Source organism: Odocoileus virginianus, chromosome 34 (genome assembly GCF_023699985.2).
Source record: "Odocoileus virginianus isolate 20LAN1187 ecotype Illinois chromosome 34, Ovbor_1.2, whole genome shotgun sequence".
NCBI lineage: Eukaryota > Metazoa > Chordata > Mammalia > Artiodactyla > Cervidae > Odocoileus > Odocoileus virginianus.
The window spans coordinates 22,056,927-22,083,934 of NC_069707.1; the positions used below are offsets into that span (position 1 = coordinate 22,056,927).

At 41.2% G+C, this 27,008-nt stretch overlaps 1 protein-coding gene across 3 annotated transcripts in view; it reads right to left on the bottom strand.

The window, feature by feature from the left end:
* AIG1 (androgen induced 1) overlaps positions 1 to 27,008 on the bottom strand; it is a 257,349-nt gene that overhangs the window by 147,122 nt on the left and 83,219 nt on the right. For 2 of the 3 annotated variants that reach the window (XM_070461496.1, XM_070461497.1), the window contains exon 3: positions 3,046 to 3,147. The exons of the other annotated variant lie outside the window; for it this stretch is intronic. In XM_070461496.1, coding sequence (XP_070317597.1) covers positions 3,046 to 3,147 — 102 coding nt within the window. The remainder of the gene's footprint in view (positions 1 to 3,045; positions 3,148 to 27,008) is intronic. 3 annotated transcript variants of the gene reach the window in all.

Here is a 27,008-nt window from a genome sequence, read left to right on the forward strand (position 1 = left end):
GCGTAGTAAAATTTAATAATTACAAATATAAATATTCAATATAATGCAAATACCCCCAATTTTGTTTTCTGCTTTTATTTCAGCAAATTTGTGCATGTGTTCTAAGTCACTTCAGTCATGTCCAGCCCTCTGTGACCCCATGGACTGTAGCCCGCCATCCTCTGTCCATAGGATTCTCCAGGCAAGAATACTGGAGTGGGTTGCCATGCCCTTCTTTTTATAATGGAAATTCTCACAAAAGTTGAGCTCTACTGATAGTATTAACAAAACCATCAATTAAAAATAGACTATAACTGTAACTAAAGTGTATACAGTTTGAATGTTTTCATCAAAATATGAGCATCAAATAAATGTAAAAATTGTAATGAATATTTTCATATTTTTATAATTAGATATTCAAAAGTAGTTATTAAAATTAAAGGCAAATACAAACTATACTTAATTAACTATAACTTAAACAAAGCCAAAAATGCTGACTTAATTTTTTTATGTTTCATAAACTGTATTATACATTTTTATAATAATCATGAATTAAATTATTCATGATTCCAGTATTTAATGTTCATATTTTAACTTCCAAGCCAAAGAATCAGCATCATGTTTTATGTATGTTGTATTTAAAATTTCATCTATACATATTCAGAGCAATATAAATTGTTTAATTTTACAAAATATTCCTTAGCCACCAAATATAACTTCTTCGTTAGCAATTCTTGAACCATGAATTGGAACAAGAAAAAAACCAAGAAATGGTCATGGCTTTTCTGAGACAAAATTCATTGAGAAGAAATCTACTGAGCTTATATTATCTGAGAGGACTTGACATGTTCATTAATTTATCTTTTCCCTTTCCTAAATATTTGTGTCAGTCAAATTGTCCTTGTATTTCTAAGTAGTGTTTCCTCCAAGAGTCAGAATTTTAACCTGTTAAGGTTAGTCAAGGGAAAATTAGGAGCGTCCAGCTGAAGTTCTAATAACTGCATACATATTTAACAAACTCGAAACATTAAGTAGCACCAGGATCTGCAAAGATTGTGATTTATTCTCTGGTTAGAAGGTAACACAACACTGTATAGTTTAGGGATATAGACAACAGGCCAAACTGCCCAGGACTCTATTATACTTCTAAAGCCCTTCTGGTGTTGGAAACTCTCTAAGCTTCAGTTTCTTCATCTATAAAAGGGATAATTTCTTATTCATAGAACCACTGTAAAAATTAAATTATATAGCCTGGCACACAGTAGTTTCTCAAAAAATAGAAACTGTTAGTATTTACTGGCAAAGAATTGTGGGGACTGGCTGTACTGAATTAATCATCAATCTAATGAATATTTACTGGTCCTCCTATACGCCAGGTGGCTGGGCAAAGACTCAGGATTCGAAGGCTACCGTTTTGCAGTAACTATAACATTTTTATGGGGGATACAGATATGTACTATGGAGATATAAAAGTGCCGGGCAAGCACAGCTAATAGCAGACTGAACTTGGCTTGTGAGAGGAGGTGAAGGCTCCATAAAGAAAACAGTATACATGCTGGCAACATGAGCAGGAGATTCCCAGTGAAGGATGGGAAGGGCATTGCAGGCAGAGGATGGCAATGACTTGGGAGTTATGAGAGTATTTCCACATTTAAAAAAAGCAACACGTTAGAGAGAGGCAGAGTAACCATGTCAGGCTCCGGAGATGGTTACATTCAGTAGACAAGAAAGCCCCAACTGATTAATTTGTTTGTAACTAAACCTGAGGTGCCATGTTAATCCTTCTATAGTGTGGCTCCAACTGGACTCAAGGAAAATTCCAGTTCTCTGAGATGTGCTACTTTTGAGGAGTTGGCTTACAAAAGGTTTGATCAACGCTCACTCCTTAGTACAATAATGTTTGCTTGTTACTACACACCACTTTTCTCAAAATAAACCAAAACTGGGGGGAGAAGGGAAACACTTATTTTGAACCTCAGACACGTGACTTCCAGTTTTTCCTTCCCCTATAATTTCTGCCATGGGTTGCCCTTTTCACTAGGAGCACCCTGGGACGTATTCTAAAAATTGATGCAACCAAGAAATGCGAGCTTCTTAAGTTAATAAGTGAAACAGCACTCAATTCCAGAGATGTATAGGGAAGACAACACAAAATTTCTCTGCAGAAAATATATCCTCAAATTTTATCAAGTGATGTGCAAACCGCATCAAGTATTTGATTTGAAACTCGTGAAGGTAAAGTCTAACGCATTCAAAACAATTAGACTGTGAAGAAGGAAAAGACATCACAGCCATAGGCAAACACCTGGGATGAATGGACCCCGACAAGACACCTCCAATGTCTGCAGCAGCCCTCCCAGGGAAAGTAACAGCCTGCCACCCCTCCAGGGAAAAATTCTCCAAGTACATTAGCAACTTGCAACACAATCTCACTGATGTGATGTGGAGGAGGCATGGGCTTCCTTGGTAGCTCAGTTGCTAAAGAATTGCCCGCAGTGCGGGAGACCCTGGTTCGATTCCTGGGTTGGGAAGATCCGCTGGAGAAGGGATAGGCTACCCACTCCGGTATTCTTGGGTTCCCTTGTGGCTCTGCTGGTAAAGAATTTGCCTGCAATGCAGGCAACCTGGGTTTGATCCCTGGGTTGGGAAGATCCCCTGGAGAAGGGAAAGGCTACCCACTCCAGTATTCTGGCCTGGACAATTCCATGGACTATGGGGTATTCATAGTGGTGCAAGTGGGAATCAACCCTCCATCTCCAATAGAAGACAAGCCTTTGAATGGTATGGAAATTAAATCCATCCTGGAATAAGCCAACTGTATTATAACTAACACAACTGACACCTCTCATAAACTATGGATTCAGTTTCTACAGTTTTAATAGTGACTCAATGACATGAGAAGACATTTTTAAAATTTACATTCAGTTTTCTTCTCTAACTACAATCTCATTATAATTTCCATTTCACAGCTACTTAGCTAGATTTTATGGACAGCTTGAATTAGAAAACAGCTCTTTAGTAGATTTTTTTTTAATAAAAAGAAATCATTTGTTTTTGTTCACTTACCATTCCGTGATTCAGCCACCCTGGGATAAAATTATCAAGCAATTTCGGGTAAATCATCTCTCTGTCATAGGCATAAATGATCCAGAACAACACGACAACAAACTGGAAGGGAAAAGAAATCCTTTTATTTCAAAGGCACCAATGATCCACAGCATACAATTGGCTGGTTTTCTACTGTTCAAAGAACCCAACAAAACTTTAATTTACAATGAAAGATAAATGAGTAAGCCAGCTAATAACTGGAAAGATCGTTCTAACTTCATCCCACTAGTGGTAACTGTTGGGGTTCTTCCTCTGTCCTTGATCTCCCAACTGTGTTCTCAGGCACAGGGCTCTGTTTGCGAGCGAGACAGAGAGATGGTCTGTCTGTCATCTGGATCAGCTCCCTTCCAGGGCTAATTGTGTTGGTTTGATTCCCCTCAAGAGGGTTTAAAAGTTCATTGGTGGTTTTTTGGATCCCATTCCCCACTGTACAGAGTTAGAACACATTCAAGAAGCTGTAGTGTATTTTCCTTGAACCCATCATGTGGTTTAAATTAATCTTCACATTCTCAAGTTTCTATTTCACCACTAACAGCATTGAAATCACTGCTATAAAATGTCCTAAAGTCACATTTCCAGCAAATGTATTAATTTATATAGCTTAAAGCAGGGGCTTTAGTGGCACTGAGAAGCCAAATGTATGGAGAGAAAAGGAAGATTCCTAATTCTCTTGGAATAGCTCATAAATTCATCTGGATTCCAGGGGTTTGACCCAACAGCAACCTCTTCATCAAAAGTGTACTCAATTGATTATTTTACCTTTCCTCAAACTAATGGTGAGAGAAGAAGCTCAGATAAAATAAAGAAACAAATGGCCCAAGGTCTTAACTTTCACCATAGAATTTTTTTTTAAGTGAATGGTTTTGTAAATAGTCTATAAATGTAGCACAGAAAAGAGAATGAACAATCTCAGAGGGAGGTCTCAAAGTCTCTTCAGAGTTATGTCTCAAAATAATAAATACTAGAGAATGATAAAATGCAGCATGAATATTAAGTAGGAACAATTTTATCTCATTTCTCCATAAGGCATCCATGCCCTGATATTTTATTAATAATATACATTTTATTGCCACTTTTTATAAAACTCCCAGTGTTTATAGCTCAAGGTTATAAACCAGAAGGGTTCCAAAGTTTATTTCCAAGTATGTCAGTTATCACATGGATAATCTTAGCTTGAAAAAGTTCACCCTTAAAATCCAGGATGTTATGAACATTTACTGTTTCATAAAACACCCTGAATGATAATTACAATAGTAATTGTAGATGACACATGTAGTTTTATACCAGATTAGGGTCCCTAGTTATTTATCTTGCTTTTGGGGTAACTGTGTTCATTCAGTAGATAAATGCACAAAAGGAAAAAAGAAAAAAAAACACACATGCATTATTAGCTTAATGCTAATTATCATCAGGATCTTTCCAGGTACAACAAACAATTTTTGAATTATCCACAATTTGGGTTTGTTCACTCCACCACTAACTTCATGTGTACTGAATATCAGGGTCCCCAGTCCTCAGATCTGGGTGGGCACCATGCTTTATAGCTTTGCTGCTCAAAGCGTGGTCCCTGGATCAGCAGCACCCACGGCACCTGAGAGCTTTTTAGCAGAATGCCAGGTCCCAGCCTGATAGGTTCTGATCCTGGATTTTGATAAGATCCTGAGGTCACTCCTGTGCACATAAAAGTTTGAGATGTCCTATTTTGCAAGGCTCTGCTCCAGCCACATGGAACCTTCCTCTCTCCCCACGGAGTGAGGCAATCCCAGGTCCACATGGCTGGTCTACCCAGAGCCTGCATGCCCCTCCTTTGCTAAACCACATCCTAGGAAGCCACGACCCTGGAATTTCCTGCCTGAATAGGAACGAGTATGCCTCAAGGCCTGTGTGGGTCTCCCTTGAGTCTGACCCTGGAGGGAAGACTGCTCAATAAATGTGTGTACTCTTGACCAGAGAGATGGTTAAGAGGTATTTGTTTCTGTAGGGTGAGAATCAAAGTTTGACAATTGGCCTGGCGATCAATCAGTTCAGTTCAGGTCAGTTCAGTCGCTCAGTTGTGTCTGACTCTTTGCAACCCCATGAATCGCAGCACGCCAGGCCTCCCTCTCCATCACAAACTCCCGGAGTTTACTCAAACTCATGCCTATCGAGTCAGTGATGTCATCCAGCCATCTCATCCTCTGTCATCCCCTTCTCGTCCTGCCCCCCCAATCCCTCCCAGCATCAGGGTCTTTTCCAATGAATCAATTCTTCACATGAGGTGGCCACAGTCTTGGAGTTTCAGCTTCAGCATCAGTCCTTCCAATGAACATCCAGGACTTATCTCCTTCAGGATGGACTGGCTGGATCTCCTTGCAGTCCAAGGGACTCTCAAGAGTCTTCTCCAACACCACAGTTCAAAAGCATCAACTTTTCGGTGCTCAGCTTTCTTCACAGTCCAACTCTCACATCCATACATGACCATTGGAAAAACCATAGCCTTGACCAGACGGACCTTTGTTGGCAAAGTAATGTCTCTGCTTTTTAAAACGCTATCTAGGTTGGTCACAACTTTCCTTCCAAGGAGTAAGCGTCTTTTAATTTCATGGCTGCAGTCACCATTTGCAGTGATTTTAGAGCCCAAAAAAATAAAGTCTGACACTGTTTCCACTGTCTCCCCATGTATTTCCCATGAGGTGATGGGACCAAATGCCATGATCTTAGTTTTCTGAATGTTGAGCTTTAAGCCAACTTTTTCACTCTCCTCTTTCACATTCATCAAGAGGTTTTTCAGTTCCTCTTCACTTTCTGCCATAAGGGTGGTGTCATCTGCATATCTGAGGTTGTCGATATTTCTCCCGGCAATCTTAATTCCAGCTTGTGCTTCTTCCAGCCCAGCGTTTCCCATGATGGACTCTGCATATAAGTAAAATAAGCAGGGTGACAATATACAGCCTTGACGTACTCCTTTTCCTATTTGGAACCAGTCTGTTGTTACACGTCCAGTTCTAACTGTTGCTTCCTGACCTGCATACAGGTTTCTCAAGAGGCAGGTCAGGTGGTCTGGTATTCCCATTGCCTTCAGAATTTTCCACAGTTTTTTGTGATCCACACAGTTAAGGGCTTTGGCATAGTCAATAAAATAGAAATAGATGTTTTTCTGGAACTCTCTTGCTTTTTTGATGATCCAGAGGATATTGGCAATTTGATCTCTGGTCCCTCTGCCTTTTCTAAAACCAGCTTGAACATCTGGAAGTTCTTGGTTCATGTATTGCTGAAGCCTGGCTTGGAGAATTTTGAGCATTACTTTACTAGCATGTGAGATGAGTGCAATTGTGCAGTAGTTTGAGCATTCTTTGGGATTGCCTTTCTTAGGGACTGGAATGAAGACGGACCTTTTCCGGTGCTGTGGCCACTGCTGAGTTTTCCAAATTTGCTGGCATATTGAGTGCAGCACGTTCACAGCATCATCTTTCAGGATTTGAAATAGCTCAACTGGAATTCCATCACATCCACTAGCTTTGTTTGCAGTGATGCTTTCTAAGGCCCACTTGACTTCACATTCCAGGATGTCTGGCTCTAGGTGAGTGATCACACCATTGTGATTATCTGGCTCGTGAAGATCTTTTTTGTACAGCTCTTCTGTGTATTCTTGCTACCTCTTCTTAATATCTTCTGCTTCTGTTAGGTCCATACCATTTCTGTCCTTTATTGAGCCCATTTTTGCATGAAATGTTCCCTTGATATCTCTAATTTTCTTGAAGAGATCTCTAGTCTTTCCTATTCTGTTGTTTCCCTCTATTTCTTTGCACTGATCGCTGAGGAAGGCTTTCTTATCTTTCCTTGCTATTCTTTGGAACTCTGCATTCAAATGGGTGTATCTTTCCTTTTTTCCTTTGCTTTTTGCTTCTCTTCATTTCACAGCTATTTGAAAGACCTCCTCAGACAACCATTTTGCCTTTTTGCATTCCTTTTCCATGGGGATGGTCTTGATCCCTGTCTATTGTACAATGTCACGGACCTCCGTCCATAGTCCATCAGGCTCTCTGTCTATCAGATCTAGTCCCTTAAATCTATTTCTCACTTCCACTGTATAGTCATAAGGGATTTGATTTAGGTCATATCTGAATGGTCCAGTGGTTATCCCTACTCTCTTCAGTTTAAGTCTGAATTTGGCAATAAGGAGTTTATGATCTGAGCCACAGTCAGCTCCAGGTCTTGTTTTTGCTGACTGTATAGAGCTTCTCCATCTGTGACTGCAAAGAATATAATCAATCTGATTTCGGTGTTGGCCATCTGGTGAGGTCCATGTGTAGAGTCTTCTCTTGTGTTGTTGGAAGAGGGTGTTTGCTATGACCAGTGCTTTCTCTTGGCAAAACTCTATTAGCCTTTGCCCTGCTTCATTCCATACTCCAAGGCCAAATTTGCCTGTTACTCCAGGTGTTTCTTGACTTCCTACTTTTGCATTCCAGTCCCCTATAATGAAAAGGACATCTTTTTTGGGTGTTAGTTCTAAAAGGTCTTGTAGGTCTTCATAGAACCATTCAACTTCGGCTTCTTCAGCGTTACTGGTTGGGGCATAGGCTTGGATTACTGTGATATTGAATGGTTTGCTTTGGAAATGAACAGAGATCATTTTGTCGTTTTTGAGATTGCATCCAAGTACTGCATTTCGGACTCTTTTGTTGACTATGATGGCTACTCCATTTCTTCTAAGGGATTCCTGCCCACAGTAGTAGATATAATGGTCATCTGAGTTAAATTCACCCATTCCAGTCCACTTTAGTTTGCTGATTTCTAGAATGTCGACGTTCACTCTTGCCATCTCCTGTTTGACCACACCCAATTTGCCTTGATTCATGGACCTAACATTCCAGGTTCCTATATTGCTCTTTACAGCATCGGACCTTGCTTCTATCACCACACAGGCACAAAACTATTACAATCCTGGATGGAGTCATAGGTGGAAACCTCTTTACTTTTGCCACATAAGGTAACTTAATTAAGACAGTGACATCCCATCACAGTCACAAGGCCCCTCCCACACGCAAGGGGAGGGGACCATACAGGCCTGTGTAGAAGGGAGCACAATTTTGGGGCCACGTTAGACTCCTTAGATTTCCATTTGCTTTTTACTCTTCTTTTCCAAAATTGTTTTGGCTATTTTAAGTCCTTTGCTTTTTCACTTAATTTTTCAGAACCTCAGCTTGTGAATTCATACAAAAACACTGTCCTCAAATTCTGACTAGAACTGTACTGAATCAATATATTCAATATGAAGAGAAATGATGACATCTTAACCATAATGAGTCTTTTAACCTACAAGCACAATGATGTCTCCATTTATTAAGATTTTTAATTTCTCACTGCTTGCAGTTCTGGGTGTACAGCTCTTGCTCATATTTTGTTAAATCTATCATGAAGCATTTCGTGTTTTTTCTGCTATTGTAGATATCTTTAAACTTCTTTTTACATTCTTTGTTGGTGGCATATTAAGACCACAAATGATTTTTGTGTACTGACATAGTATCCTGTGTCTGTTCAAAATTCACTTAGTAATTTGAGTAATTATGTTATAAATTATTTTCAGTTTTTATATGAACATGATCTGCAAATGACATATTTTTCTTCTTTCTTTGTAATTTGTATGCCATTTTACTTCTTTTTCTTTTCTTATTGTACAATGTTGACTAGAAGTGATGAAGACTGAGCATCTTTGCCTTCTTCTCTACTTAGGGAAAGTGTTCAGTTTTTCAACATTTCAGTTTGATATTAACTGCAGGTATTTCTTAAGTGTCTTTTATGAAATTGAGGAAAATCTCTTCTATTCCTAATTTATGCATGTAATGGATGAGTGATTAATTTTTTCAGATAACTTTGCTGCATATTTTCAGGTGACCATATGTTTTTTCTCTTTTATTCTGTTAATATGATGGATGATAGCAATTGATTCTTAATGTTAAATCAATCTTTAATTCCTGGTCATTATGTATGATCATTTTTATACATTACTGGATTTGACTTGCTGCTATTTCGTCCATCTTTATTTTTTCCGTCTTTATTCAAAAAGTATATTGATCTCTAGTTGTTTTAAAATTTCTCATAATGTCATTTTTTAATTTTGGTTACAGGATAATCCTGGCCCCCAAAAATAAAGTGGAAAAGTGTTCCCTCCTTTATTTTGCGAAGGACTTTGTGCAAGATTGGTATTATTTCTTCCTTACCTATTTGCTATACTTTCCCAGTGGCATCATCTGGGCTTGTAAGTTTTCTTGTGAGAAGGTTTAATTGTGAATTAAATTTCTTTAACAGATACTGATTTTTCTGGTTTTCTAATTTTTTCTTTAGTTATAGTCATTTGTGCCTTTTGTAGAATTTCTCTGTTTCATCTAAAATCTGAACTTAAAAAGTTGTTCTTAATATTCTACCATGGAAATTAGCAAATGTTACAAATGAGATAGTTTATCTTTAGAGAGCCAGTTGAGAATGTTGGCCAGCACACTAATGTGGAGAGCTACTTTCCGTCATCAGGAACGATCACCTGTGGTGTCCCTGCCACATATAAAGCACTGTGGGGTCAGTATTTAATCGGGCAATTTGGCCAGTCCTCTGACCCCCACCATACATTGAGGGAATTATATGGGTTACTAAAAACAAAGTGACTTTTAAGGAAGGGTTAGTTCCCCTTCCTCAGTGTAACACTAGAAGGTCAAGAGGTACAGCTACCTGAGCAATCAGCCTTCTCAATAATTCTTGAGATTAAAAACACAGCACAGATGGTAGCTTCTTGGCTTCCTGCACTGACATCCTCTTGATGGTATGGTCATCAGCAAACCCAAAATAAGTTTGAACTTCTACTAGCAGGGCATGGATATGAACAAAAATAGGTTCTCTTGGACAGGCTAAGTGATTCTGAAATGTCCTACGGCTGTGAAGCTTCTTCTGCAGCCAGGACCGGTGGCCAGCTCTCCCTCAGCACACACCTGCTGGCGCTGTGCTGCCAGGACCAGAATACTGTACGTGAACCAGTCACCCTCCAGTCCTGCAAGCCTCCCAGACAGAACAGTGGCATTACAGTGCTTCCTGAGACCTCATTTGAACCCCTCAGAAGGATTAGAAACCAACACAAAGGAAAACTGGATTCACGCTCTGTCTCCTTTTGGAAGGAATCTCTCAGGTGGAGTCCAATAGAAGCTGAAGTGAATCAGTTTTAGTTCACTTCTGTGAAGAAGTTTTACTGATTAGGGATCAACTAAAGATGATTAGAGTTTAGTAACACCAATTAGAATGCAAAGGAAGCTGCCGGAGCATTTGTCCTGAGGAGGAGAAAAAGTCACTGATCTGCTCAGTGCAGTTCAGTCGCTCAGTCATATCCGACTCTTTGCGACCCCATGAACCGCAGCACACCAGGCCTCCCTGTCCATCACCAACTCCCGGAGTTTACTCAAACTCATGCCCATCGACTCGGTGATGCCATCCAGCCATCTCATCCTCTGTCGTTCCCTTCTCCTCCTGCCTTCAATCCCTCCCAGCATCAGGGTCTTTCCAGATGAGTCAGCTCTTTGTATCAGGTGGCCAAAGTATTGGACTTTCAGCTTTAGCATCAGTCCTTCCAATGAATATTCAGGACTGATCTCCTTTAGGATGGACTGGTTGGATCTTTTGCAGTCCAAGGGACTCTCAAGAGTCTTCTCCAACACCACAGTTCAAAGGCATCAATTCTTCGGTGCTCAGCTTTCTTTATAGTCCAACTCTCACATCCATACATGACCGCTGATCTACAGATTGGTTCAAAAAGGCCTTTTAGCATGATCTCAGTTACCCACCATTAAAGAAGGGAAGGAGGAACTAAACGAATGCATCTTTAAGTCTTCAGCTTCAACATGACATGAGCCTATGAAATTGCTTTCCCCCTTAAAACTAATCTATTAGTACTAAGACTTGACCTATTACTGATTGGAAAACATTTAGATTCTCTTTGGGGCTCAACTGCTCTGCTTCTGGGACTTCCCAGGTGGTAAAGAATCTGCCTGCCAAGCAGGAGATGAGGGTTTGATCTCTGGGTTGGGAAGATCCCCTGGAGAAGGAAATGGCAACCCACTCGTGTTCTTGCCTGGGAAATCCCATGGAGAGAGGAGCCGGGCAGGTTACGGTCCACGGGGTCACAAGAATCGGACATGACTGAGCGAATGAGCAGCAGCAGCAGCTCTCCTAGATTTCCTTTTCATGATTTTCTTTCCCAAAGATTCTTTCCACGGTCATACTGTTGCTGAGCAGTAATATCCAGACATGTTTCCAGTTGTGATTTCTCTTTCCAGAGACACATAGCCTGGGAGTAAATTGTGTGTTCCGGATGATAGCTGGCTTGATCCCTGATGGCCTCCAAGCAGAGAGTGAATGTCTCATTTTGACATGGATCTTATCTTCCTACTTCACACATCTATGAGGTCCTAGGCACTCTCTTTTTGCCTGACTTCCCTCAGCCATACCTTTAACTTCAGCAATGCATGGTGAAGTATAAGCACTCTGAAATGTTGTAGCATCTTTTGTTTCAGTACACAAAAGATGCTACAACAGTGTGTTACTAGTACTCATTGCAAAAAGTGTGATAAAGAATTCCTCTACTGTAATGATGAGACTGTGAGTTACCTTATATATATATATATTTTTAATGTTATATATTCTGTTCAAATTACTTTAAAACCAGAATCTCCATATAGTTTGTAAAGCACATGTTGACATTATACCTTTTTCATGGCTTCCATCTTTTTGATAGAATTTATCATTTCTCCATATTTATCCACACTTAGGCCTTAACTAAAGGGCTTTCCAGGTGGTGCTAGTAGTAAAGAACCCGCCTGCTAAGGCAGGAGACACAAGAGATGTGGTTGGATCCCTGGGTTGGGAAGATCCCCTAGAGGAAGACATGGCAACCCACTCCAGTATGCTTCCTAGAGAATCCCATGGACAGAGGAGGCCAGTGGGCTGCAAAGAGGTTGGGCATGACGGAAGTGACTTAGCACAACACAGCACACAGGCCTTAACTATCTTTTCTGACTGAGTAATTAATGTGAGAATAAAAAACCCCAACTCCTAAAAAATCTATGAGTTGATGCCTGCCTTGATCGCCAACCTTCATTTATACCATGTTCTTTCTTGCTCCCTAAGCCAACTGGCAATTTGATTGTTCCTAAAATTCTTTATGAGTTTCCCTGCCTCAGAGCTGTAGCATTTTCCACTCTATACCAGGAATGTTCTTTCCCTATTTTCATGCAGCTGGATTCTCTGTTCCATCAGCTTGAGGTAAGCCAGCAGCGCCTCTGCATGGAAGCCTCACCACTGTTGCATTATTTTCTGTCAGAGACCCTGATAGAAAATAAGCTCCTTTTGCTGTGGTTCAATTGTTCATTGTCTGAATCTTTTATGAGAAAGTGAAGTCTTAGGAAATAGGGACTTCTTTGTCATGTTCACTGCTATTTCCCCCTGCCTGGTACTTAACATGTTAGTGGTTAAAAAAAAAAGAAATTGTTGAATAAATGAATAAAAGTGGGTTGCTGCTTGTATGTATCAGACCACATCTTCCAGAGAAGCAAATACCCTTTTACTCTTTCAATATTCTTATTGACCTAAAATTTCCCTTCTATGTTATCCACAATTTTTGCCCTCCTGTTTGTGAGGAGATAAGCCTTTCTTTCCAAGGTTTTTCTTCTAGCCCATCTCTTCTCAGATCTTCTATCTATTAGCTCCTCTTTACCTGTTTAAGTCTTCTTTTATCTTGAAATAATCTTTCCCTGAACTTCAAGATCAAGATGGAAGACTAAAGGCTCTCTCTCTTGAAATCAACCAAGAATAAGGGGAATGAGAAACAAAGAGACCAACTGGAGAAGGAAACATCCCTAATTCGAACATTACTCTACTCAACCGGCTGCCAAGCATTAGGGAACTTGAACTGGGCCAGGAAGAGACTCTGATGTAAGAAACAAGATCAGAGGGCTCTGTGGTCCTGTGAGCAGAACAGAGCGATCCTACAGGTGGCCCAGGCCGGGAAGAGACTCTGATGTAAGAAACAAGATCGGAGGGCTCTGTGGTCCAGTGAGCAGAACAGAGCGATCCTACAGGTGGCCCAGGCCGGGAAGAGACTCTGATGTAAGAAACAAGATGGGAGGGCTCTGTGGTCCATTGAGCAGAACAGAGCGATCCTACAGGTGGCCCACTGAAAGAGACACGCAATGACCTCCGCTGGGAACCAGAGGTCTGAGGTGCAGGGGAGCCCTGGGGAAATATTCAGGGGTCAGAGGTGATGATGTTCGGTGTGCAGGTGGACCAGTATGCTCTCTCTGCAAGAAGCAGGATGTGGTCATCCGGAGGTAAACAAGACAGGATCTGTTATAACCAGCCTGAAGGGAGTGCTCCTGCTTACCTGATGAAGACCAAGCTTCCTATCACCACGCAGCAGGACTGTGAGCAATATGAGTCAAGGAGACAGAAATGACTCCAGCCCAGAAAGCAGCCATTCTCCAGGGGAGAGCAGTGGTGGGAAACAGCAATTCAAGCTGCCCTGTACAAGTTCCTTAGCCTGTCTCCAGTTCCAGCTTTTCATAAAAAGCTGGACAGGAAGGACAGATAGATTTAAGGATGAGTAATTATTAAAAAAAAAAAACCAGCATGAAACATATCCATAGATACCACAAAAAAAAAGGAGAGAAATAAAGCTGAATATGGCCAAAATGGGGGAGGGGACAAGTGAACAATGCAAACCAGAAAATGTATTAATTAATTTATGATCAAATAATTCTCCGTTTAAAAAGAGCAGTCAAAGACGAAAAATTGGGACTTAAAGAAGAGATGGTAGAGCAAGAGGATAAAAGTGAATGGATAGAATTATCGAAAGAAATAAAATATAAAAATTAAAACCACATAAAACTGAAAGTCGCATTATAAACAATAAAAGGAAAAATTGCCTTTGGTGTAGACGGTGGGGGTTTAGCTCTCCTCGGTCTAGTGGACTAGATACACTGAGAAACCTTCCTGCTGCGAAATGCTAGGTCCTAAATAAATTATGACAAATATACTTTCAAATATATTGCTGAGCAGACAAGAAAGGAAGGGAAATCACTAGGAGCCTAAAAACCCATGCAGACAAAAAAAGAACGGGAAAAACCTGAACCACAGCAAACACAGAAGCTGAGCCTGCCCCGGAGGCAAATGGCAACAGTAAAATCTGAGTGTCGGAGAACTGTGGCCACAGAGATGGATGACAACGGCCTTAGGCCCATGCAGGTCTGTGGAGTGGGTCCTGAACCCGAAAGGCCTGGCCCACAGAGGGCCCATACCTTCTATGAAGGGATAGGCTACAGAACGTGCCCTTCATCAGGGTTATATAAATTACTTTCTATTTCTAACTGCTAAGGTTGTTTTCGTCACAAAAGCTTCATTTCATTGAATTTTATTCTGCACTGAGATCTTCCATTTGCCTCCTTTATCTTTATAATCATGAAAGCTACAGGTGGTAATTAAGCAAGTTCTGCAAAGTTAGAAAACAAACTTTATAGTTATGTCAATTAACTGTAGTGGATACTGTAGTACCTCTCCCAGATTCCCTCTTCAGGGCCTGTGCATCCACCCTGCGGATGTTGGGAATATCAGTTGCTGGCTATTGCCAGCTGCATCCCTCATTAGAATTGTCCTCAGCTGCAGGGAAAGGTCTTGCCTAAAGCCATGCCCCTTTCCCAGGGGCAGTCTAAACCCAAGGACATACAGACCCAGCCACTTCACTTCAATTTAAGGCAACTCTGAAGGGTCATCCCTGCTCTAGAGCTCCCAGAATGTCTGTTACAAGCTGTTCACAGGCAGGTCCATCTAAGACCATGCTATTCATGTATAAGTGCACAGCCAGACATTTTAAAATACGAAAATACCTGTTGTAAATCAATCAGCATACAGAAATGTACAAAAATATGTTGCAATCTCACTCTGTACTTTAGTCATTGCCAAAAGGATGGTTATATCCTTCAGGACTTTTTTCCAAGCATGTTAAATGCATTCCATACATTATTTTACAAAATCAGGTCATACTATACCTAGTCTCATGCAATTTAATTTAAAAATATTTTAAAGAGATATCCCATTTTTCTGAAGCACTTCATAGTACCCCTCTGTCTGCTATGCACCATCATTTATGTAAGCACTAACTAATAAATGGGGCTTCCCTCATAGCTCAGTTGGTAAAGAATCTACCTGCAATGCAGGAGACCCTGGTGCAATTCCTGGGTCAGGAAGATCCACTGGAGAAGGGACAGGCTCCCCACTCCAGTATTCTTGGGTTTCTCTTGTGGTTCAGCTGGTAAAGAATCCGCCTGCAATGCAGGAGACCTGGGCTTGATCCCTGGGTTGAGAAGATCCCTTAGAGAAAGGAAAGGCTACCCACTCCAGTATTCTGGCCTAGAGAATTTACAGTCCATGGGGTTGCAAAGAGTTGGACATGACTGAGCAACTTTCAATTTCAACTTATAAATGTGTACATTCATTCTAATTATCACAATTTTGAATAATGTTGCAATGGACATGTTACATGTATGGTTCTCACACCTACCTAAGAACCTCAGGGGAATAAATGACTAGACGTGAAGCTCTTGGATCCCGGGTCACCACTGTCTGTGAGCTGACTTTCACAAAGGCTCCTGCATCATAATCCACTCTCAGCACCCTCAGTCTTTTTTCTATATCCAGGCTACCATGTTCTTCTCCTGGACTATTGTGGTTGCCTCTTATCTTGACCCACTGGCTTCAGTGTCCTCTTAACTCTATTTCTGCTTTATCGTGATCTCAGAATATTTAAGGTATGAAAACAATTAAGAATTTCCCAGTTTAAAACTTCCAATGGGTCCCTCTTGTTTACAGAAAAAAATAAAAACTCCCTCTGTGATCAGGCCATAAATTCTCCATGCAGTCTCTTTCCAGCTTCTTCCAGAAACCCAATTACCACACTACATGTTGTTTTCCAAACTCACCACACACCTCCAAGGACCCATTCCTTTGTGCTTTTTATAACCGTAGCTTAAAATTCATTACAATTTTTTTTCAAAATTCAAGGTCAATTAGTGTTACTCTCATTGTGCAGCTGTTTCCTGCACAGAGTAGGAACTCAATGAACATTTAGTGAGTAAATACTTTTGGTTAATTACTCTGGAAAAAGGAAGAGAAGAAAGAATCAGAGATGGAGAAAAATTGCCAAAAATCATGGATCTAACATGACATACACGTGATACTACAGGACAGTAGCATGAAACAAGTTGGAAGAATCATTCTTCCCTTCAAAGTTAATAAGCGCATTCATGGAACTTCAAGCATCTCAACAAGGTTGATGTGACCAGGTACACCTTCCTTCTGGCAAATTCACATCCAAAGGTAGAGAAGCAGTACTGATTTAGAATATTTGCTGGTCCTAACTGATACCTGGGTCTTGTCTTGTCCCCATGGAGCCATGCTACCTTCCATACTCAAAGTTTAGTTGACAGGCTCTCTTATTCTTATGTCATCTTTGAGATGCATGCTTTTCCCTACAACACCAGCTTGTGGGGCTGGGGCCCTGTGACCTAGAGTCTCCCTGTCCAGGGTCATGCCCTGTATAACCCCTGCGCCTACAGGCTGCAATGGCACCAGCCACATGGTTCCCTTGATTCTGGCTCTTCCCAGAGACTCAGGCATCTCTGCCTGGCCTGTTTGAAACACGGAAATGATCAGTTTTTTAAATTAAAGTTTGCCTTTCTTTCTCACCAACAGAATCCAAATTGCCTGGGGTGGGCCCCTATTGGTGGCTGTCTTCTTTTGTGAAGAGTGATGTTTGAAGGCTTATTATTGCATTGGGTTGAGAGCATCCTAGAAGTGGTGGGCCTGGCAGGAAGGTGGTGTGCACAGTGAGAGGGCAGGGTAGAGAAAACAGGCGGCTCTGTGGGCAGAAACTCTGTGCATCCCACTTTCTGGTCATCTGCCAAACTTAGAGAAACAGGGACAAAACACAAATCACCTTATCATTGTGAAATAGAATCAGAAATTAAAAATCTTCCCATAAAGAGCAGGAAACGGACGCAGATGGATCACTAATGGTCTGTGTCCAGGCTCACGCTCTTTTGATACCTGGTTACCTTATGCCTTACCCAGGTGAGGTGACTCCAGAAGGTGGGTCACTTTAGCATTCTAATAACTAATCCTCTTTTACGGGTTCAAAGTTGTAAATTGATCCATTTTAAACTAAATTCCACACCTAAATGAACTGAGCAAGGGTCCTCTTACTCTCTGTCAAGTGATGGTAAATAGAATAATTAAACAATCCAGGAACCTCACACAAGACGACCTTACTATGTTAGAAAACCACTGCCAATCAATTAGCATTGATAGGAATTTGTTTCTTGAAAAACAATTTGGACTTTTTGTCGTAAAATCCAACTCTATTGCCATCTCTCTCTTTTTAATAAAAGGGGACTATAGTCTAGTTATTTAATATGATTATATTAAAATGAGTATTCACAGGATAGCTCTAAGTACATAAGAGAGACATCCAGCTAACTGCAACTTGAATTTAAAGTTCCACCTGAGAATAAAGAAAAACCTAAAGTAATCTAATTGAATGAAAGTTAATTATGTAAGTAATTAGTGCATCCTTTTGTAGAAGCATCCTAAGTTAGGTGGCTATGCGTCAATGATTACCTATGTTCAGTGCCTCAGGTATAGTATCAGAATGGCCTGACCAGAACACTACTGTAACAGTGGAAGATAAAGCCTGAACAAACAGATAAAGCTGCCCAAGAAGAATTTCTTAACAGCAGCAAACTGGTCATCATAGTGGTTAGGCTTATGGGTGTTAATGAATAAGAAATGTCTTCACAGGGCACCAAAGTCAGTGCTCTTGGACAACCCACATAGAGTGGAAAGGGAGGTGAGAGGTGGGTTAAGGATGAAGGGGGGGACACACATATATACCTGTAGCCGATGCATGCTTGATGTATGGCAAAAATCATCACAATGCTGTAATTTTCCTCCAATTAAAATAAATTAATTAATCAAAAAAACTAAGTTAAAAAAAAACGACTTGTCTTCACCTCTGTATAGAGGAGGGGGTCCTCTGGCCAACCAGGGCAGCATTCCAGTCTACTTAGCAAGTCAATCCTTGGGATACAAAAGGATGGCTCAGATCATGGTAATTTGACTACCCACCACTATCATCATCCAGCTGTCCCCCTGTGCCTTGATTTTGAGTTCACCCAGGATTCTTCTGGCTATTCTTTGTGGTCTTCAAAGTTGTTCTGCCCCTAGGAAAAGCTTACAGAGACTGCAGTTGGCCTGAAAACCTTTTTGTAAGTATAAATGACTTAATTACCTTTCTGAGCTACACTTCAGTCTATATTCATTTAGTTAGCCTGAGATCATTTACTGAGAGAAGAATTCCTATAAAACAGACTCACAAAATTGAGTGTCTGGGTCTTTGGTCCCTGGCTATCATGGTATTTGAGTACTGTCTCAGCTGGGACACCCACAAATGGCCACTCACTGCCTTTGAATTGCTATAGAGATAAGAGAGGGAGGAAGCTAAGGTTTTCTGTGTTTTGCTTATTTTAGATTTATGCATGAACAATGAAAACATGCAGCAAGCTCTAACCACAGTTTGCAATGGGAAAAGACCCTTTGCAGAGGTTGGTGTGTTTGTTTTTTAGTATCATAACAACATGCCAATGTTCCTTCTTTTTCCTGCTATGAGCAATTTACCCATTAAATTCAGAGCATGACGATCCTAATGAGAATACATCTGCAAATGAGAACACATGTGCAGTTTTTCTATTACAAAAGCAACAAATGCTTGTTGTGGCAAGTTGTGTGGATTTTCATTTTCGCCTTTAAATCATTCTGTGATGATCTATGCTGTATAAACAAAGAGGAAGGAGTCAAAAAGCAAATCATCTTTGGAACCGAAATGGCTCAAAGATGCTTGCATGCAGCCAGAGCGTCAGCAATCTGTCTGCCTGACAGCACTTCAGGAGTTTTTTCTTGGCATCTGGTCTACCTGAACTCCCTGTCATTTGCTAAGGCCCCCCTTCTAGAGCAGCTGACCAATTATGGATTTTTTTTTTTTTTTTTGGTTCAAGAACCCTTCTCGTCAATTAAGAACCAGAAGGTTCTACTAAACTAATTACTTTGAGGATCAGCATCTCAAGAAGGTGCCAAGACTGGGGAGAAACATCTGTTTTGATGCTGATCTGCTCACAGAGCAGAGAGACCCAAAGAAAATCTATTTCGTATGCATGATCCCCCAGCCTCAGACCTATCTTTCTTTCTCCTTCTTACTGCCATTTTTGCCTGAGACTCTTCAAGCACACAGCACCAAACATTTCTGACCGGATCCAACACGACAGGCATTATTCTCTAGATAGGACTGCGCAAAACCAGAAGGGGCTCTGAAGGCCAGCCTGGCAGTGGGCTACCCTCCGCGGTGCTCCAGTCCTCTTACTGGCATCACAGTCTGTAGGGATGAGGGCGCGGCGACTGTCTACCGCCTCTTGATTTTATGAGATCCCCTAATAGAGTAATGGCTTCCCAGGTGGCTCAGTGGGAAAGATTCCGCCTAACAATGCAAGAGACACAAGAGATGCAGGTTCAGTTCCTGGGTGGGGAAGATCCCCTGGAGTAGGAAATGGCAGCCCACTCCAGTGTTCTTGCCTGGAGAATCCCACGGACAGAGGAGCCTGGCAGGCTACAGTCCAGTGGGCTGCAAAGAGTCTAACATGACTGAGCCTAAAATGCATTTATGTACTAACAGAGTAAGTGAAATCTTGTGAGAGCATTTAGCATAGTATCTGGTGTACAGCACTCAGTACATGTTAACTGAATTTGCCAGAAGATCTAGTTTCTCCCCATTTTCCTAGTTTGTCTCTTTTTTTTCAAGACAAAGTACATAAGTAAGTTGCTCTGTGTACCCTGCAGTGTAACACAGAAGATGCTCATCCAAATAGGCAAGATGATTTACAGGCGGCCTTTGCTGAAGGCTGCGGAGACCCAGAAGGCTGGGACACTTTGATGAAGTGATTCGGCTCAGACCATCTCAAATCCTTGTCAAAAATAGGAGGGGGGATACGTCATAAATTTTAAAAAGGAAAGCAGAGTTAACCGAAAGCTCTTGATGAAGCAGAACAAGATGGCTCTTAGGAATCCTTAGTAAAATATTTCACTGAGTAGGCACCGTTCATTTGTTAGGCTACCCATGCAGAGTGTATTGGATCATTTCTTCTCAAAAATATTCTTTTGCAATTGTGTACCTCTGAACTACGCCTTCTTAGAAACCCAGAGATGGTTTACAGATGATGCTAGATACAATAGTCATTTTTTAAAAATTGTAGCTAATTCTACTGACAAAACCTTATTTCCACATATTAAAAGCAAGCATATTGGGTAAAATACATGGTGGCTTAAATCTGGGTCCAATTGTTGAAACAAGAAGACAAGGCAGGAAGATGTTCTTTCCTTGCCAAAATTCGTACTTTATAAATTAGCCCTTAAAACCGTATGAAACCATTGGCTCGATGGTGCCAACGAAATAATATATCACAGGGAAACAATAATAAGCACAAATGAACAGGCTTTTGTTAAACAGCCTCAAGGAAAAAGATAAACAGTGACTTCTGAGCCACATAATGCCTAAGTCCCTTTCTCATTTTTGATGTATTATCCTAAATGAGATACTGTGGCCAGCTTGGAGTTCACGTATATAGCGGAAAGTGTCTATCAGGTGAATGATAAAAAGCAAGATTGGGTCTGGATTGTCAAAAAATTTAGAGTACTTGCGAAAAGCTTCATGATCGGAGCGCTTGTGTTCAAGCCCAGATCGCACCATTTCCTAGCCATGGACCTCAGGCAAGGGACCTAGGAAATGGGAACCCTGTCGGTCAAGCTGTACTCTTCTGTGGAGTAGGAAGGACAGACATTCCTACCTTGGGGCGCTCTGAGGATTAACTAACAATCAGACTACAGCCCTTAGTCTGGTCCACAGCAGGACGTAGGAGAAGCAAGTTCTCATTCATAGACTTTTCAGGCTCTTGAGTTGCTATGGGTTTTGTCACTGTGGGAAGAAAGATGGTGAGAAGTTTCAGAAGGTAAGCTATAAATGGACCTGCTGGTCCCTAGCAACTGGACAGCTGGAAACAAAAAGAAAGGTAACAGCAAATGCCTCTGAGTGTGCGGCAACTTCTTTAGAACTCTAAGGGAATTTGGGAGGGAAAGGGGTACAAGTAGAATTTTTTTTTACCATGATTTTTGGTGCTTCCCAGGTGGAGCTAGTGGTAAAGAACTTGTCTGCCGTACAGGAGACATAAGAGATATGGGCTTGATTCCTGGGTTAGGAAGATACCATGGAGGAGGAAATGGCCTCTCACTCCAATATTCTTGCCTGGAAAATCCCATGGACAGAGGAGCCTGGTGGGTTACAGTCCACGGGGCCACAAGAGTCAGACTTGACTGAGTGACTGAGCGTGGCAGCACAGCACAGAAGATGATTTTACTGTAATGATTATACGTTTATTTCAATGTGCAGCAGAGAAATATACCCAGCATGTCAATTCCCATCACAGATTTTATGGTTAGGACAAGGCTAACCCTGAGTATTTAAAGCATTTTTTAATGCAAGTTGATTAAAAGTAAACAACGCAGGTCCCAGCTGAGAAGCTGGTTCATAAGTGATGGAGGTAGGGGAATGCCAGGTTAGGGGCTGTCACCGGCCTGACAGGGCTTTGGGCTTTTGTTGGGGGGCTTGGGACCCTCGGAGGATTCAGGGCAGGTAGACGTGCAGGGACTAGAGAGCGAGAGTGCCAGGAGCAGCACGGGAACCTGAAGGATGCTCTCTGCCCCTCGGACCGCTCTTCCTTCTCTGCCATCTGACTCCCCCCACCCAGCCGGGGCTGCAGCTGTGATTTAGGGAGGATCACGGCCCAGGATGTGACCGTGGGGAGTGGCGGATGAGTCAGACAAAAATGCTTCTGTATCAGTGATTCTAGGGACCGTCTTCTTTTGTTGACTCCATGCTACTTTTGACAGCAATGTCCTGGGTGTGAGCACTCGTGTTATTTTCTGGGCATGGGAGCACTGAGACTGTTTCTGTTAAGTTACTTGTGTTTGTAGGAAGGCAGTCATTCTAATTCTGTAGTTGATTGTGACGGAGAAGGCAATGGCACCCCATCCAGTACTCTTGCCTGGAAAATCCCATGGATGGAGGAGTCTGGTAGGCTGCGGTCCATGGGGTCGCTAAGAGTTGGAGACAACTGAGCGACTTCAATTTCACTTTTCACTTTCATGCTTTGGAGAAGGAAATGGAAACCCACTCCAGTGTTCTTGCCTGGAGAATCCCAGGGACGGGGGAGCCTGGTGGGCTGCCGTCTGTGGGGTCACACAGAGTCAGACACAACTGAAGCGACTTAGCAGCAGCAGCAGTTGATTGTGAAGGTGAAGAAAGGGGAGGGGCCCTTCTTACGATTAAGAGGTGAGGTGATGAAAACGGGCACAGAAAACTCTTCTCCACACGTGCCTTCCAACCTGGGCACACCACTAATCTATGCTTAGGATTCTTCCCTATTTCGTGTCCCTCCCCAGCCTTCCCTTGGTAAACACCAGACACAGTGGTAGGAACCCAGAGAAGCAGAAGAGCAGATGGGATGGCGGGGCCTTTTCTGGTTCCCTCTGGGTCACAGCTTCCTTCATCTTCCTCATGTTGCACCAAACTTTTGGGGCCACCACAGCCCAAACTCCTGGAACATGTTGGTCCTTATGGGAAAATGAAGCACAGACCTAAGCAACAGGGTAAAGGGCCATTCCGAAGAGGGAAACTTCTTGGAAAAGTTTCTTCCTAAGTGCTTAGCAGACAGAGGGCAGGGCCACCTGTGAACTGTGGCTACACACAATCTCTCCCCTCACCATCTCTCATCTTCCCGCCTTCCCACCTGTGTCTCCAGGACACATCCCCCCAAAGCCGGAATCATGCCCCCACTTTTGTTCCCAGGAAAGTTTGAAAAGGGCAGGATGAATGAAAGTCCTATCTGGGACTGGCTCTTTGCGGCAAAGTAAGCAAATCATTAGCATGGTAATTGCACGAGGAAAAGTTAATAGGTTCTGTGTAGGTGGAACGTCTACTAGCTCCTTCCTTGGGGGGAAATGTTCCTTTTCATATTGGCTGATTTAACCCAGCACATTTTGATCCAGCTAAAACAGGTAAGAGTTACCTCAAAACGCCCACAGGGGCTGTGTAGTAATTTCAGGAACACCCACACAGCAAATTGTTGTTTCTTTTTCTACAAACAAGGAGATGGTTCCGAGGCAGAGGATGACGGGAAGAGTAAGAGAGAAACTGAACTAGATGGATAGGGAGGGAGGGAAATACTCAGAGAAGGAAGACAAAAAATGAAAGTGTTCCTTTTTTCTTTCCTTAAAAAAAAAAAGTCAACAAATATTACTGCATCTTGTTCTTGGTCTCCCAAACAAGGGCATACAAAAGATCCTGATTTGGGGTGGGGGGGGTCATATTTTTGAGAATAGGAATCATATACATTATTAGTGTTACTGAATTAACATTAATTATGTTAATTATTGGGCTTCCCTAGGGGCTCAGATGGTAAAGAATCTGCCTACAATGCAGGAGACCTGGGTTCAATCCCTGTGTCGGGAAGATCCCCTGGAGAAGGGAATGGCAACCCACTCCAGTATTCTTGCCTGGAGAATTACATGGACAGAGGAGCCTGGAAGGCTACAGTCCATGGGGTCGCAAAGCGTCAGACACAACTGAGCGACTAACACAATGTTAATTATTAATAGTATAATTAACTAACAATTCTACTTTTTCTCAATCATATATTTCAAATCTATATCTTGCTTATAGATATAAATATGGGAAAAAGATATCTTCATTTTCTGAGATATATCTGTGGCCCTTTTGCCCAGAGAGAGTGGGAACTCTGTGAGATGGTCTAGAGAACGTGATAATTCTCTATAATTTCTAGGGGACTATCATTTCTTTTTAATTTATTTTTTAATTGGAGGATAATTGCTTTACAATGCTGTGTTGGTTTCTGCAATACAACAAGGTGAATCGGCCACAAGAATACACACGCCCCCTCCCTCCTGATCCTCTCTCCCAACCTCCACTCCATCCTATCCCTCTAGGTTGTCACAGGGTACCAAGCTGGGCTCCCTGTGTTACAGAGCAACTTCCCATTAGCTATTATTAGCGGCAGATTTTACTCACTGAACCTGGTGTCTACATTATCTGAGTGGCTGGACTAAAGCAGGGCTACCTGTGACAAATTTCGTATGGACTTTCAGAAAATGAACATAAGCCATTTAGTCAATCATGTAACATATGTGATCTTCTTTGAGAAGCATTTCAAATGTCAGATTTAGATAGCTGTTCATGATAATACTGCTGAGACGGCACCCAAAAAAATGGTACTGGCAGAGACTGAATGGAAAAAAATCTGCCTTTCTTGGCTCAGAGAATATCCATGATTAGTTGCATTGGTTTTACAGTATCTTTTTATATCAACACAGGTAAACAATAAATTACCTGAGATTCTATTAGTTTTTACTTATTTTACATGTAGTTATTAGTCTCCACAACGTTATTTCTATTTCTTGAAACTAGCCATTTTGTTTGGGCAGCAGTGTGCCTAACCCATAAGGCACATCAAGATGAATCATAAATGATTTAAGCCCTCATGGTGACCTCATTCCCTGCTTCTCCTCCTTGCTTTCCCAGCATTCCATGCAGCTGGCTCTAGCCACGTGAGGGTCCTCACCAGTGAGACCCATGGGGACGCTGGCTGATGGAGCTTCTAAGAAAGGTCTGTTTGCATGACGAAAAGACAAACCTTTTGAGGAGAGCTCCCTTAAGAGAGTCTTCCTCTCCCTGCCTTGAACATGGCTGCAAAGCATATGGTATGTGGTGGTTTATCAGCCCTCTAGAGATTGAAAGTAGCAAGTTCAAAGAAAGTCAGCACTCCAGAGATAGAAAGGTAGAAAAGAGAAAACAGATAAGCTTCAAATGATAATACTGAGCCATACTACCCTAAAGCTTCCTGCTTCCAGACTTCTTTTATGAGACACTGAATATATTTATTGTTTAAACCACAGTTGGTTGGATATTCACTCAAAAAACACTGAATTATTTAGACACTGCTTCTGACGCTTGGGTTACAGCAGTAAACCAAACACACCAGCTCCCTAACCTCACAGAGCACGGACCAAGTCAGAGAAGACAAACCGCAGAAATGAAAGAATAAGCATACAATGTGCCCGAGAGCAGCGATCATGATGGAGAATACAAAGCAAGTTACGGGGACAGAGAACAACAAGGGCTAATTTATAAACTTTATTCATGGAAGCTTTTCAGAAGTGAAATAATTCGAGCAGTCTTGAATGATGTGAAAAAGTGAGCCAGGTGAGTATCTGGCGATACTCTCTTACAGCTGAAAGCATCACTAACTTACACATCCAGGAAGTTTTTTGTCATTATTCAAAACAGAGCTCTGATATCATCATTTCTGGGAGGTCTTTCAGGACTTTCTACTCACTAAAATAAATTCCTTCTTCTTGCAGGCTACTTCTGTACCTATATGTATTGTTATACTCTTCATGTCTTCTTGTAATTCACTTCTTGAGATAACTTATATAAAGTCACCTTCTCTAGACTGTGAGACTCTGAAAGGAAAGATCAGTCACCACTGTCTTGGCTCCTAGCAATACCTGGGAAGCTCCATATACCCATAAATAACTACTGATTTGAATATAACTTCTGTTCTTTGAATGCTCTGCCTATAAATGAGGGGGTTATAATAAAATGTTGTTTAAAGTGCAGTAATAGTTTGTGTTGAAGGAATTTGTTTTGCAAGCTGACTTTGGTGAGTTAGCATGAATGTGTACAAATTAAATAGTTTAACTACACAGAAAATCTTTGGTTTTCATTTAGGAGAGAAGAATATATAAGATGGCTAAGAAGCAACTCAGTTCCCTATCACGTAATCTGACTGGTCATATTATGTCCTTGGCCTTTTGAAAAAGGTGATCATAAGCAACAAACCTAGGTTAGGTAATAATCTTCTGAGCATTTCTCTTGGAATGAGAGGAAAATGCTCCTTTTGCTTACTGTTCTTGAATGAATCTTCATTTCTAAACCTTCCCCCTTGCACCACTCAATGCACACTCATTTCAGCACAGGGGTAAAGCCTAAGACTGACTCAATGTCAAAGAACTAGGTTTAATCATAAAATATGACCTAGCAGATATTATATTCTTAACTTCAAAGATGGCAAGAAAGGGCATTGGAAGAAACTTAAAACATCAACAAAGGCTTAAAGAAAAAATAGAAAAGAGTTTGATTTTAGGTGCTCATGTGAAAATTTAATAGAGAGGATCAGGAGATATTAAGTGTATTTAATCCCAAGTTTTCCCTTAATATCAAAATAGAAGAAAAGACATTTGCTTTTATTACAATCTCAAATGGAACCAAATTTCCTTCCTTTGTATTATGTTAACAGACATTGATATTAATAATTAATATTCATTAATAAGTTTGCTTTCCATTTAAGCCAATCTCCTACCTCTGAAAATCAGAAATGAACATTTTTTTTTAAATTGTAGAAGTATGACAATCTAAATTCATATCCATCAAAATTTTTTTCTGAAGGATGGCTTAGTTAGCTAGTGTATCAATGAATGAAGACTTTGAAGAATCTCCTTTTGCAAATAATTGCTAGATACTTTTTCTTTGAGTATGCATCTAAAATTCCAATTTCCATTCTCCATGTTTCCCAAAGAAGCAGGTACCACACAGTTCCCATCATAAGCAAAAGTGAGTTTTACAGGGATTTAGACTAGGTTGCTCCATGTCAAATCTTCACAAAATCTTTATAAGAACATGA